Below are 15,288 nucleotides of genomic sequence, written 5' to 3' on the forward strand. Positions count from 1 at the left end.
TGTTTAAATTGTCACACATGACATAAAGGGTTTGGAGGAGAAAAGGAATTCATGGCAGATGGTGCCTTTCTCTTGCCTATAGAAAAGATCTGACACCTGGCAAAGCAGATGATGCTGCAAGTGGAAAATGTAAATTCTTTAAATGTAATCATTTGTAAATGAAGATCTATATTGTATCTGCTTGGTTATAAAGTGATCACTGGCTCGAAAAGTAGGAGAAACCCATTGTATTGGTACAGGCAGAAAAAAATTAAACAAATATTCTGTTTAAGAACCAATCCGAATAAGCTCTAGAGAGTACACACCCACTAAATCATACAGATAGTGTTTCCCTGCCAGGTGTCTGTGTATTGTGTGCATTGAACCACTGGCAACCCTTTCAATAAAGAGCAGGCAGACACTGAGAGGCACAGCAGTCTTATGATCTAATCTGATTACCTGACAGACTTTGCAGGTTATTGTGAATCGTCTCCTTCTCTCTTTTCACAGAATTTATTCTTTTCTCTTTGATGCTTAGCTCCACCTCCATGCTGTTGATATGGGACTGCACCTCCTAAACAGACAGGAAGAAATGCCATTAAATATATATATATATATATATATATATATATATAAATAAAGGATGTCGGCACTCTTAGGATTTCCACAATAAGGCAAAAAAAGTAAAGTTTTTTTCAAATGCAAGTGGTGAGATTTATTGTTTCCAACAATAAATCTCACCACTTGCATTTGAAAAAAACTTTACTTTTTTTGCCTTATTGTGGAAATCCTAAGAGTGCCGACATCCTTTATTTATCTACAGATTTTATAGCTCTGGCACCTAGGTTTACTCTCATTTTTATGGTGTGCCTCCCACTCTGGACTATATATATATATATATATATATATATATATATATATCGGAAAAAAATCGCCAGCACTCACATCTAAAAATAGATGGACTAACATTTCGGTTAGCAGTCTAGCCTTTCTCAAAGTGATACAAACAACACAGCTATTGCCTCATAAAGCCAAAGTGGCAGGAAGATAAAGCACTTCTTTTTTTTTTATAAGTGAATGCGGTTACATTTTGTTTTTGTTATAAAAAAATACAGATATTTTGGCCTCCTTCATAGTATATATTGCACTTCAAGACCTGTGTATATACATACATATATATATATACATAAACATTCACACTATCCATGGAAAGACTGGTTATAGAATACACACGGAGCTACTAGTAGAAGTTACTTGTCGTGGCTACTAAAAAAGACAATGCTGACCATTTACTGATAATTGTTTTCTATGTGTGCAGAGGCAATTCTACGTATTTTTAAAGTTTAGTAGCCTTGCTACTAGTAGCCCAGTGTGTCTTCACCCTTATGAATGGAAAGCAGCTGCATGGGTGGCAAACCTCCCATCTGCCACTGCCGAAAAACCAAGTATTGCAAGAAATAAAAAACATTTCTACAGAAAAAAGACCTTTAAACAATTTAGTGATATTTCTATTAAAATTTCCATTAGGCATACATAAAATGTACATTTAACACTCTCTGTGCATATAACAGGGAGCTAACATTCATTAGAAAAGGTAAACAGACCAGGAGACAGAAACCCAGAGCCCGTTGGTCACTGTCAACTAACTGCATTATATTCCACTTTCTATAGAGTTTGTTCAAACATCTCAACAAGGAAAGGTGGCATCCAGGTGCAACCAAGAAATTCCAAGAAAGTCAAGTTAAGTGACATCAATCATCATATGAAAGCTGTAAGAGACTTCTTGTCAGCTATAATTTTATTCCACTTACAATGTACATGACCAAACACCTAATGCCGTGCTGTCCAACATATTTAATATAGCAGCTGATTATCTAATTTATAGATACTATATATATTTGTGTTCTGGACTATATTAAAATAATTGTTAAATCTTATAAAGGCATCAATACAATGCAAGGGACAACAATCCATTGGCATACATGGGATGTTATCCTCTGACTTGGAAGTGGCATGAGTTAGAACATCTTCATTATTTCTCGCAATCAAATGTATTGGTGCAGCTAGGATGGCTGTGCATCTAAATATTTTTTTCCATTTTTTATTATTTTGCTGGCCTGTTTGTGAGTTCCCAGAGTGCCCAATATCTTTTTTGCTATTGTGATTACGCTTGTCTAGGGTCTGGGGCTAGAGCACCTGGACCACCTCTCTATTTTGGTGAGTTTTCTACAGTAAAGAATGCATTAGTGTCTGCATTTGTTTATTTTCTCTAGCTGTTCATGTAGCCACATGAAATGCGCACAATCTACTCTTGGCAATTTTACAAGGGCATAGCTGGTCATACATGTACAAATAACATCATACAAAATTATTTTTGGTTTGTGAATGATGGTTCACCAATCATAATGTATCTATATGCACCATGATTTATGGCTGGTGCATTGATTAGGCAATTTTGAAAAATGTAATTAGCCCATGCACCATGCTGAAATATACTACAAAGAGCATTCAGGCAGTGAGCTAGTTTATTGGATACAGTTAGGGTCTGCTAGTGTATGGCTGCATTTAGTTAAAAGGCAGAAACTGGCACCAGCAATTATTCTTTACTGGTCTCTACACTGTGGCAAGCTTTACCCATCTGCCTACCCAACATTCTCTGAACTATTTTCACACAATAGCAGACACAAAAAAATGCAAAACAAATACATACTTTCATTTGTGTTATCATGTTTTCAGCCTCAGAAGCTAGTTTTGGCTGAATGCTGGTTGCCTTTTTAGCTTGATCTCTTGTGAAATATATTGTTAAGAAAACATCTCACATTGAAAAGTTTTAACATGTTTCCCCCTTTTCAATAAAACACATCATTTTATTCAACGCCATCATATCTTTTACTTGATTCTTCAAATTCTGAACTAGAACCTGAAACAAAACCCTAAAGAAGAATTTGTACTGAAATAATTATAAACCATTTTCTCCACAACTTTTCACCAAAAAGTGGCAGAATACCTGGTAGAATATTGCCCCCCCCCCAAAGTAGTCCCACATTCCCAGTGGGCACAAAGTGCTTCAACCTAACACTGGTGATTCTGCATCTGATGCTTATATTGAGTGTACTGTACTTACAGGGGGACTTTTCTACTAAGGTTACTCTCGCACTATTAGTTTTTTCATTGAAACACATAGGAAAATCAGATTGTAAAGGTCCCCATACACAGGCCGACTATAGCTGCCGATATCGGTCCCTTGGACCGATTCGGCAGCTAATCGGCCCATGTATGGGCAGAACAGAGCGGCCTGGCCGACCGATATCTGGCCTGAAATTGGCCAGATCTCGATCGGCCAGGTTAGAAAATCCGGTCGGATCGGGGACCGCATCGGCTTGTTGATGCGCTCCCCGAACCGACTGCCCCATAACCACAAATGTAATCATTTGTGGGGCCAAACCATCGGATTATTTTTTTTAAGTTACTTGCTACCCGATATCTCCCACCCGTAGGTGGGGATATCGGGTGAAGATCCGCTCGCTTGGCGACATCGCCAAGCGAGCGGATCTTATAGTGTATGGGCACCTTAAGACCCAAGGGGTCAGGGAATAATTAAAGCAAGTAAACACTCTAATTATAAATTCTTATCATGACTTTTTTTATGTATGGCATTTACATTGTTCTAGTACAGGTATGAGACCTGTTATCCAGAATGCTCGGGACCTCGGGTTTTCTGGATAAGGGGTCTTTCGGTAATTTAGATCACCACACCTTAAGTCTTCTAAAAATCATATAAATGTTAAATAAACCCGACAGAATTGTTTTGCCTTCAATAAGGAATAATTATATCTTGGTTGGGATCAAGTACAAGCTACTGGTTTATTATTATAGAGAAAAAGGAAATTATTTTAATTATATGCTTATAATGGAGTCTATGGGAGATGGCCTTTTATTACATAATTCGGAACTTTCTGGATAATGGGATAAGGGGTCCTATACCTGTACTTGAAAGGTTTAGCAGGCAGTTGGAATTTTTTTCTGTATATATTTTGTTGCCATTTTTCTGCACACCTTTGATTTGGAATTTAAATTGTTATCAGGTTGCAGTCAGAAAGTGGTCTGCATTAAACACAGAAAAGTGAATAAAAGAATAAAATGGTCAATTACACATAAACAATGGCAGTATCGTTGCCCATACTAAGCCAACAATTAATGTCAACTTCACCCCTATGACTGCCTGTGATTTGTAACTTGTGTTCCCAGGCCTTAGGGAAAAATAACTGGGAAGATTAGTGCTCTTCTAAGGAAGGTTGTGAAAATCTTTTAGAACTTTGGGTCCTTTTGCACTTACATTTTATGAGCGCCCATCTTACCTTGCAGTGGGGCTGAGACTCTGGCAGTTCAAGAATTTGTGATCTTCTATAAGACAATAAGCCGTAACTGCTATTTTATAAAGGGAGGCTATAAATCCAGGTGACACTTCTCGACCAACTTTATGTTTAGGGCCAAAGCTTGTAAAATTTACCAATTTATATGCAGATTTTGTTCTGTCGTGTTTTACCAGCATTCATTCTTTGTTCCTTTAACAGTGTAAGTTTTAGCTGAATGGAATGAAATCAGAGTCTCTCTCTTTATATTTATATATGGCTCAGGGTGCCAGCACTCAATCACATGAATATGCAAATTGCCTCTGATCAGGTTTTGTTTGACAGCAGCAGATTGTGACTGGTCAACTCAGTTGGTATAGGGAACACAAGAGTTAAGGTGGCCATACACGGACCGATTTTTTACTTACAAACGACCGATTCCCGAACGATCCGATGCTATCGTTAAGTTATCGTATAGTTGGTGGTGTACGAACGATCGTCGGCCCACTAAACGAGCCGACATTATCGTCCCCAAAATCGATCGGCCAGGTTTAAAAATTTTGGTCGTTTAACGATAAAATCTGCCAGTTGGTGTGAGTGTCAGACATTTGTCTTTCAACGATTGTTCTCTGCGCATGTCACGATTGCCAGCAGCAGAAGTCAACGACATCGATCGTACGTAGATGTACGATCGTAGGTATTTTACGATAATGATGCGACAAAATCTTTCCCGAATTATCGTTGCCCGTGGATGGCATATCGTATGGGAACTCGATCGCCATACGATCGTTTGTCGATATAATCGTTCATCGCACAACGAGCGAAATCGCCTCGTGTATGGCCACCTTTAGGGTTCTATGTCTGGAAATCAATTAAACTATAAGAAATATTGAAAAATGCATGGCCAGGGTTAGTCAACTGAAATTGCACAACAAGCACTAGCTCTTCACTATCGGCTTCATTCTGGCCCAAAATCTGTGCACTGGCAGGCACAACATTACCCTGTTTGTGCACAGACGAATCAGTGCACAGCCATTTGGGGCTAGAAGAAAGCAGATTGTCTTTTAATCCCCCAGCACAGATTAACTGGCAGAGGAGAAGTCAGACTGGTAATCTATGGATTCTGGCAATTGCCAGAGGGACTGCTGTAAATTGCCATATTTATTGGGCTTGTGGGAGGCTCTTTGAACCTCTGTGTACTCGAAATGCAGGGGCTTATTTTGAATCTCATGCTGGGGGAGAGGAAAGCTTAATGGTGGAATGGTACACTGGTCGTTTTAACGCAATATATTAGTGCATCGCTTTTAAGTAGACAAAAAGTATTGTACAATAACACCCTAAACAGTTCTGCAGAGACTTGTCCTAAAATCAGTTACATGCTCTTGTGTCAACACTCTGGTGGCGAAAAGTCCAAAATTACAGAATATGCCATTTCCCTGAAGAAAAAATATACCTTCCTTTTTAAAAAAAATTAATAAGTAAGGTTATTTTAAAAAGGTGCATATGTCACCAATACGATGACATGTACAGAAAAAAAGTTTTGTCTTTTATTTAAAGGTATTCATGAATTGAAAGTTAAGTCTACCTTGCATAGGTGGAAAGGACTGACTGAAGCTGTCAAGAAAAAGGGATCAAGACAAATCTTTTCATAGGTTTGCAAAGAATTCTGACATATGTAGTTCATTAGTCTGCCCATACCCAGACTGGCAATCTGTGGATTCTGGCAAATGAGTGGCTGCTGTAAGATGTCAAAGACAGTCACTATTTAGTGGCTAGTGGGGGATTGTTTGAGCCACTGTCACTTCAAATGTCAGGGCCTATTCTGCATTCCAGTCCGGGCCTGAGTCTGCCCAGCCAATACACTTCCAACAGCTGCCCCATATCATGCCAATAGGCAATGGTGGAGAACAATGCTGGTTTCCTTGTCAGCTCAGACATGCAAAACGTCTGCCAGCAGTGAATTGTCAGCATGCAAAACTCCTGCATGACTGCTCAGTCAAGAGAACCAGCACTGCCATACATTGCCACCTTCTTCAACTCCCACTTCTGCAATCTTTCAGCAAGATACATTTTTACCTTTGTGTTAGACCAGCTGAAGCCTGAGAGCCTGTTGATATCATACCCAATTCTATATCTGGCCTACAGATTCAAAGCTACGAAAGGAAATGCAAATAGTTTTAGATCTCTATTGCTTTGCCAATAAACAATCTGGCCATTCATAGGTAGGGTAGCAATAAAGCCAGTGTAGCATTTTGGATAAAGAGGAAAACGTAGTCCTGTTGCAGTATGTATATTAGTAAGGATATAGAAAAGATGTCTCTAGATCCAGGAGATAGACTTGTTTCTGAAGATTCTTTATATATTCTGCTTCAATAAAAGGAAACAGCTCCTTGTTTCTAGAAGAAAAAAAAATACACAAGGTTGTGAAGAAGTAAACAATGCCATTGACAGATGATAGAATCAGTGTTTTACTGTTGTTACCCTGTTTATCTCTCCAATATGTCTTTATCCTGAAAAGTTCTCTTCTGAGCAACCTTGATAACAGGGGTAGAAGGTGACAAGTTGCATTTCAACTAAATTTGGCCATACATTATAAGATTTGATTGTTTGGCAAAATCGCCAAGCAATTGGATCTCTCCCCAATATTCCCACTTAAGGTGGGCAATATTGGGCTAATTTTAAGGATGTAGATAGGAGCGTTCAGAGTGAGGACCACATCAATGAGCCAATGCAGTCTTTGTTCTGACTGAAAAATCAAACCTGCCCAATCGACACCTTGGCGATATTTGCCAGATATCAGTCAGGTAGAGCCGTTGTTGGACCCCATAAATGGGCAGATACTGCCAAATTCGTCTAAAGGACTGGAATCGGCAGCTTAAATCTGCCTGTGTATGGCCACATTTAGAGCAAGGCAACTCAAAAGATATGCTCACCCAGCCTAGGTGCTGTGGCTATATTGCTGAAAATTAACCATGTTTTTGTAAATCATTGCTAAAAGTCCACCCTGAAGTAATATACTTGTCAAGAGAAATAACTAAAGATGGAGGACGGGGGATCAGTAACGGGGAAAATTTTTAGCACTGGGTGTTGAAAATGCAAAATAACCATAGCAGCTGTGGTTGGGAGGTGTACCCTTTCTGATATGGCTACTGGTTTAAAGGAATACGGTCAAAGGAGAAAAATGTTTTTTACAAAATGCATTAGTTAATAGAATTTATCCAGTAGAATCCTGCATTGTAATACATTTTTCAAAAGAGCAAATAGATTATTTTAATTTTGAAATTTGACATGGGGCTAGGCATGTTCTTAATTCCGCAGGTGCCCTCAGCCATTTGACTTTTAATAAACTTTAATAAACTTCAGTCACACTTTGCTGCTGCACTGCCAGTTGCAGTGATATCACCCCCCTCCCCTTGCCTCCCAGCATCAGATCAGCTGAACAATGAAAATGTAGCACAATAACAGTCCCTAAAGGTGGCCATACACAGGCCGATTGTAGCTGCCGATATAGGTCCCTTGGCAGCTTATCGGCCGGAATGAGGGGCATGACCGACCAATATCTGGCCTGAAATTGGCCAGATATCGATCAGGCAGGTTAAAAGATTTAGTCGAATCCGGGACCGCATCGGCTCGATGATGCGGTCCCCGAACCGACTGCACCCATTCCTGTTATAATTCGATCTATGGCCCCAGGGTCAAACGATCAAATTAGCCTATATTTTACCAATATCGCCCACCCCTAGGTGGGAATATCGGGAGAAGATCTTAACGTGTATGGCCACCTTAACAGTCATAACTCCTTCAGTTACACTGAGTAGGAGAAACAATAGGTTACCTGAAAGCAGTTCTAATGAGTAGTGCTGGCTCTTTCTGAAAGTTCAGAATCAGGCAAAGCACACACCAATATTACAACCAAAAAATACATTTGTTCGTTCAAGAAATACATTTCAAATGGTAGAATCAATTATTTGCAATGTGAACAGCCTAATATAGTAATAAAAACTATTCCATAAAAATCATGACACTCTTTGAACAACCCTTTATCAAGCTCAGCTTTAGTTTCTTTAATCAGCTGGAGGCTGAATAGAATAGGCAAATCATTTATAAACCATGGAAAATAAAATATTAAGTCCTAATTGTTACTTAAACCAGGTCCATTTATAAAATAATAAAGTTAGTTTAAAAGGTTTACCTTATAATATTTTGTATATTAGTTGGCCACTTCATTTAAAGACCTATACATTTATTATTTAATATCATGTTAACTACATTTATCATAAAACATACAATTTAAACTCCTGATGATCTATCTACTACAACTAAAAATAAATAAAAGCAGACAGTTGATCGGTCACCATGGACTGCATCGTAGGGATGTGTGGGCCCAGCCCAAAACCTGCAGGTCCCATGGGTACAGGTTAACGAACACTCAATTTTTGCAGGCCACTTGTGGGCGCAGGCCAAACTCTGCCACCCTGCTCAGAACATTTTAATGCCCCACTTCCTGCTACCTGTCTCTATCTGTCTTGGTGTCATCACAGTTAAGGTGGCCATACACGCACCGATATTATCGTACGAAACCTCGTTTCGTACGATAATCGGTGCGTGTATGGTATGTCGGCGAGTCGACCGATATCGCAGGAACCTGCTGATATCGGACGACTCGCCGATCGGACCAGTTGGAAAATTTTGATCGGGCGCCATAGAAGGCGCCTGACCAAAATTCTCCCTTCAGATCTGAATCGGCAGAAGGAGGTAGAAATCCTATTGTTTCTACCTCCTTACCTGCCGATTCAGCCCTGAATGGTGTGTGGCGGATCTTAAGATGTTTCGTGCGACCGATGGTCGTACGAAACATCGTCAGATCGCCACGTGTATGGCCACCTTTAGGGGGGTTGGGTATATAGAGACAGCTTGCTAGGTTGGGTAGGGTTCGGGTTGGGAGTAGGCAGGTTAGGGTTGGGTGCTGTTCACTACTGCATTGGTACAATTTAGTAAATCAGCCCAATGGGCTCAGTGTTACAAAAGCTACCAATCAATGTAGAAAATGTTGTGTTATACTTACTTAATCTCAGTGGTTTTCATATTTCTTTTAGAATTTTTTGACTTGAGGGATGCCTTTATGGTTTCTGTAAGACCAGCAAAATAAGTACAATAAATGTGAAACGGCCTTAAATTACACTTGAACTATCAAAAGGCAAAAACAAAACACTATTTAACTCTTTTACTGCCAAGCACGTATGGCATACGTGCTGGCAGTAAAAGGGCTTAAACGCCAACGACGTGTCTCATACGTCGTTGGCATTTAAGCGCTGCCCTCTGCAGCGGCGGCATGTGCCGCCGCTGCAGAGGGCTTCTAACAATGACAGCCCCCCTGGGCAATGTGCCAGGGGGGCTGTCATCAGGGTCCTGCGAGCCGATCGCTCGCAGGACCCTCCAGGAAGCAGCAGACGCGATCGCATCGCATCTGCTGCTTCCTGCTTCCTCCCTCTCCCCCAGCGCCGGCCCAACTGAGCCAGGAGCGATCGGGTCTTCAGGAACAGGTAAGGAGTTTTTTTTTTATTGCTTTTACACACTTTTACACACTTATACACACATTTACATACATTTATACACACTTACATACATTTACACACACTTACAGCACACATTTTAGCATTTTTTTATTTATTTTTTTTTTTTTTTTTTTTTTTTCATTTTTCACACTTTTATACACTTATTTACACTCATATACACACTTACACACTATCACACAACTTTTACACATGTACACACATGTATACACAAACACTTTGGTTTTTTTTGTTTTGCTTTTTTTTTTTTTTTTTTTTCATTTTACCACTTTGTTTTTATTTTCTTTTACCTAAAAACTGTTTATTTTGACAGCGTAACTATTGGATCAGATATTCTGGCCACTAATTACACTGTCATGTGACTTATTTTGTTGTTTCACTGATTTGCACAATTTTTGTGGTTTTATCACATTTTATCCCTATATAAGTATTCCTGATCTGTTTTTAGCGTAGCTTTGCCAGGTGTAACTTTGGTGTACAAAAATAACTTTACCTATTTTGAATTCATCAGAATGTGTACTTTCCAAAAATATATGGTTTTCTGGGGGTCTCTGTATAGTTAGGGGAAGTTTTGGCACATAATACACTGACAGGGGGCTCTGTGTGCAAAAGCTGAGCTGGCAGGCGAGAAATCCTTATGCGCTATTTTCATTTAGGGTTCAGTACATACTGCAGACTTTGGTATATCTATGCATATTGGGCATCAAACTGTTCAGTAGGCCTCTGGTGTTCCTATTTGGGGTGACTTGCCTTTGTACGCAAGAAATTGTGTGAGATAAATGCGACAAATTGCAACATTTTTAGGCGATTTTCTGAAATGTCATAAAAACCAATAACTTTAGGAAAGCTCTGCAGATTGGTACTTTGGTGTAGAAAGGACTCTTTACCCTTGTTGGATTTGTCAGAATGTGTACTTTCCAAAAATATATGGTTTTGTGGGGGTCACTGTATAGTTAGGGGAAGTTTTGGCACATAATACACTGACAGGGGGCTCTGTGTGCAAAAGCTGAGCTGGCAGGCGAGAAATCCTTATGCGCTATTTTCATTTAGGGTTCAGTACATACTGCAGACTTTGGTATATCTATGCATATTGGGCATCAAACTGTTCAGTAGGCCTCTGGTGTTCCTATTTGGGGTGACTTGCCTTTGTACGCAAGAAATTGTGTGAGATAAATGCGACAAATTGCAACATTTTTAGGCGATTTTCTGAAATGTCATAAAAACCAATAACTTTAGGAAAGCTCTGCAGATTGGTACTTTGGTGTAGAAAGGACTCTTTACCCTTGTTGGATTTGTCAGAATGTGTACTTTCCAAAAATATATGGTTTTGTGGGGGTCACTGTATAGTTAGGGGAAGTTTTGGCACATAATACACTGACAGGGGGCTCTGTGTGCAAAAGCTGAGCTGGCAGGCGAGAAATCCTTATGCGCTATTTTCATTTAGGGTTCAGTACATACCGCAGACTTTGGTATATCTATGCATATTGGGCATCAAACTGTTCAGTAGGCCTCTGGTGTTCCTATTTGGGGTGACTTGCCTTTGTACGCAAGAAATTGTGTGAGATAAATGCGACAAATTGCAACATTTTTAGGCGATTTTCTGAAATGTCATAAAAACCAATAACTTTAGGAAAGCTCTGCAGATTGGTACTTTGGTGTAGAAAGGACTCTTTACCCTTGTTGGATTTGTCAGAATGTGTACTTTCCAAAAATATATGGTTTTGTGGGGGTCACTGTATGGTTAGGGGAAGTTTTGGCACATAATACACTGACAGGGGGCTCTGTGTGCAAAAGCTGAGCTGGCAGGCGAGAAATCCTTATGCGCTATTTTCATTTTGGGTTCAGTACATACCGCAGACTTTGGTATATCTATGCATATTGGGCATCAAACTGTTCAGTAGACCTCTGGTGTTCCTTTTTGGGGTGATTTGTCTTTATCTGATCTTTATCAAGAAATTGTGAGAGATAAATGCGGCAAATTGCAACATTTTTATGCGATTTTCGAAATGTCATATAAATCTGCAAACTTAGGAAAGCTTTACAGCTTGGTACTTTGTAGCAATAAGAAATGTTTACCCATTATAGATTCGGGGGGATGTGTATTTTCCAAAAATATATGGCTTTCTGGGGTGAATGTACTTTTTTTGTAGCATTATCCCACATAAAGGATGTAAATGTGTTGATTTTGCAGGAGCTGAAATGATAGATCATATGGGGGTATGTTCCCATTGGGGCCCCTACATGCCACATACTTAGGTAAACCTATACATATTGGGCATCAAACTGTTCAGTGGACCCCTGGCGTTCAAATTTAGGGTGTTTTATCTTGGTACCTAACACTATGTGGGAGATAAGATGCTGCAAAGTGGAAGCTTTGAGGGGATTTTTGGAAATGTCATCAAAATTGCTAACTTTAGAAAAGCTGTGCGGCTTGGTACTTTGGAGTAGAAAGACATGGGTACCCATTTTAGATTCGGGGGAATGTGTACTTTCCAAAAATATATGACTTTCTGGGGTGAGCGTACTTTTTTGTAGCTTTATCCCACATATAATGATGTAAATGTGTTGATTTTGCAGGAGCTGAAATGACAGAAATGACAGTATATATGGGGGTATGTTCACATTCGGGCCCCTACATGCCACATACTTGGGTAAACCTATACATATTGGGCATCAAACTGTTCAGTGGACCCCTGGTGTTCAAATTCAGGGTGTTTTATCTTGGTACCTAATGCTATGTGGGAGATAAGATGCTGCAAAGTGGAAGCTTTGAGGGGATTTTTGGAAATGTCATCAAAATTGCTAACTTTAGAAAAGCTGTGCGGCTTGGTACTTTGGAGTAGAAAGACATGGGTACCCATTTTAGATTCGGGGGAATGTGTACTTTCCAAAAATATATGACTTTCTGGGGTGAGCGTACTTTTTTGTAGCTTTATCCCACATATAATGATGTAAATGTGTTGATTTTGCAGGAGCTGAAATGACAGAAATGACAGTATATATGGGGGTATGTTCACATTGGGGCCCCTACATGCCACATACTTAGGTAAACCTATACATATTGGGCATCAAACTGTTCAGTGGACCCCTGGCGTTCAAATTCAGGGTGTTTTATCTTGGTACCTAATGCTATGTGGGAGATAAGATGCTTCAAAATGGAAGCTTTGAGGGGATTTTTGGAAATGTCATCAAAATTGCTAACTTTAGAAAAGCTGTGCGGCTTGGTACTTTGGAGTAGAAAGACATGGGTACCCATTTTAGATTCGGGGGAATGTGTACTTTCCAAAAATATATGGCTTTCTGGGGTGAGCGTACTTTTTTGTAGCTTTATCTCACATATAATGATGTAAATGTGTTGATTTTGCAGGAGCTGAAATGACAGAAATGACAGTATATATGGGGGTATGTTCACATTCGGGCCCCTACATGCCACATACTTGGGTAAACCTATACATATTGGGCATCAAACTGTTCAGTGGACCCCTGGTGTTCAAATTCAGGGTGTTTTATCTTGGTACCTAATGCTATGTGGGAGATAAGATGCTTCAAAGTGGAAGCTTTGAGGGGATTTTTGGAAATGTCATCAAAATTGCTAACTTTAGAAAAGCTGTGCGGCTTGGTACTTTGGAGTAGAAAGACATAGGTACCCATTTTAGATTCGGGGGAATGTGTACTTTCCAAAAATATATGACTTTCTGGGGTGAGCATACTTTTTACTAGCTTTATCCCACATATAATGATGTAAATGTGTTGATTTTGCAGAAGCTGAAATGACAGAAATGACAGTATATATGGGGGTATGTTCACATTCGGGCCCCTACATGCCACATACTTGGGTAAACCTATACATATTGGGCATCAAACTGTTCAGTGGACCCGTGGCGTTCAAATTCAGGGTGTTTTATCTTGGTACCTAATGCTATGTGGGAGATAAGATGCTTCAAAATGGAAGCTTTGAGGGGATTTTTGGAAATGTCATCAAAATTGCTAACTTTAGAAAAGCTGTGCGGCTTGGGTACTTTGGAGTAGAAAGACATGGGTACCCATTTTAGATTCGGGGAATGTGTACTTTCCAAAAATATATGACTTTCTGGGGTGAGCGTACTTTTTACTAGCTTCATCCCACATATAATGATGTAAATGTGTTGATTTTGCAGAAGCTGAAATGACAGAAATGACAGTTCATATGGGGTATGTTCACATTGGGGCCCCTACATGCCACATACTTAGGTAAACCTATACATATTGGGCATCAAACTGTTCAGTGGACCCCTGGCGTTCAAATTCAGGGTGTTTTATCTTGGTACCTAATGCTATGTGGGAGATAAGATGCTTCAAAGTGGAAGCTTTGAGGGGATTTTTGGAAATGTCATCAAAATTGCTAACTTTAGAAAAGCTGTGCGGCTTGGTACTTTGGAGTAGAAAGACATGGGTACCCATTTTAGATTCGGGGGAATGTGTACTTTCCAAACATATATGACTTTCTGGGGTGAGCATACTTTTACTAGCTTTATCCCACATATAATGATGTAAATGTGTTGATTTTGCAGAAGCTGAAATGACAGAAATGACAGTTCATATGGGGTATGTTCACATTCGGGCCCCTACATGCCACATACTTAGGTAAACCTATACATATTGGGCATCAAACTGTTCAGTGGACCCCAGGCATTCATATTTAGGGTGTTTTATTTGGTTACTTTATGACCTGTAGGAGATAAGATACTATAGACTAGAAGCTTTGAAGCGATTTTTAAAAAAATCACAAATTTTGATAAAACCAATAACTTTAGGAAGCATTGCGACTTGATAGTTTGGAGTAGACAGACAGCTGTGCCTATTCTGTATTCCCCAGAATCTGTTCTTTCCAAAAATGTACAATTTTCTGGGATAAACCTTCTGTTAGTGGAATTTTGGCCTTGAAATCCAAAGTATGCAGTTTTTTTGGAGCAGTGCTTTGGGAATTTGGTAGTGTAATGCTGGGAGTTTTTGACCTATACAAGTGAGAAATCTCCATAAAACTATATATATTTGGTATTGGCACGTTCAGGAGACATGGGACTTTCCAAATCAGTTGTATATTCATGCATAAAATAATTTTTCTTTCTAGTATGTGTGATTATATTATGGAAAATTTGATTTTTTTTGCATTTTTAGACATTTAGAAGCCTATATCTTGTTACAGAATTGGAATTACACAAAAATTCTACCATATTTTGAAAGCTTAGGTTGTTCTGAAAAAAACGATATATTGTTTTCCTTGGTAAACTAAAAGTCCCCCCGAGGAAAGGCCCCTAAAGTGAAACAGTGCAAAATGTTCAAAAACTGTCTGGCAATACAAGTTCCGCTTTGACCAAAATGGCTGGCAGTAAAAGGGTTAATGG

General features: G+C 39.4%; 1 protein-coding gene across 1 annotated transcript in view; it reads right to left on the reverse strand.

Moving 5' to 3' along the window:
- LOC100495020 (trichohyalin) overlaps positions 1–15,288 on the reverse strand; it is a 53,586-nt gene that overhangs the window by 34,736 nt on the left and 3,562 nt on the right. Inside the window, exons 2-5 of the mRNA XM_031903976.1 lie at positions 9,397–9,460; positions 6,638–6,727; positions 2,690–2,768; positions 439–553 (exon numbers count right to left, since the gene is read on the reverse strand). Coding sequence (XP_031759836.1) covers positions 439–553; positions 2,690–2,768; positions 6,638–6,727; positions 9,397–9,460 — 348 coding nt within the window. The remainder of the gene's footprint in view (positions 1–438; positions 554–2,689; positions 2,769–6,637; positions 6,728–9,396; positions 9,461–15,288) is intronic.

Source organism: Xenopus tropicalis, chromosome 6, assembly GCF_000004195.4.
Source record: "Xenopus tropicalis strain Nigerian chromosome 6, UCB_Xtro_10.0, whole genome shotgun sequence".
In the NCBI taxonomy this organism is placed as follows: domain Eukaryota; kingdom Metazoa; phylum Chordata; class Amphibia; order Anura; family Pipidae; genus Xenopus; species Xenopus tropicalis.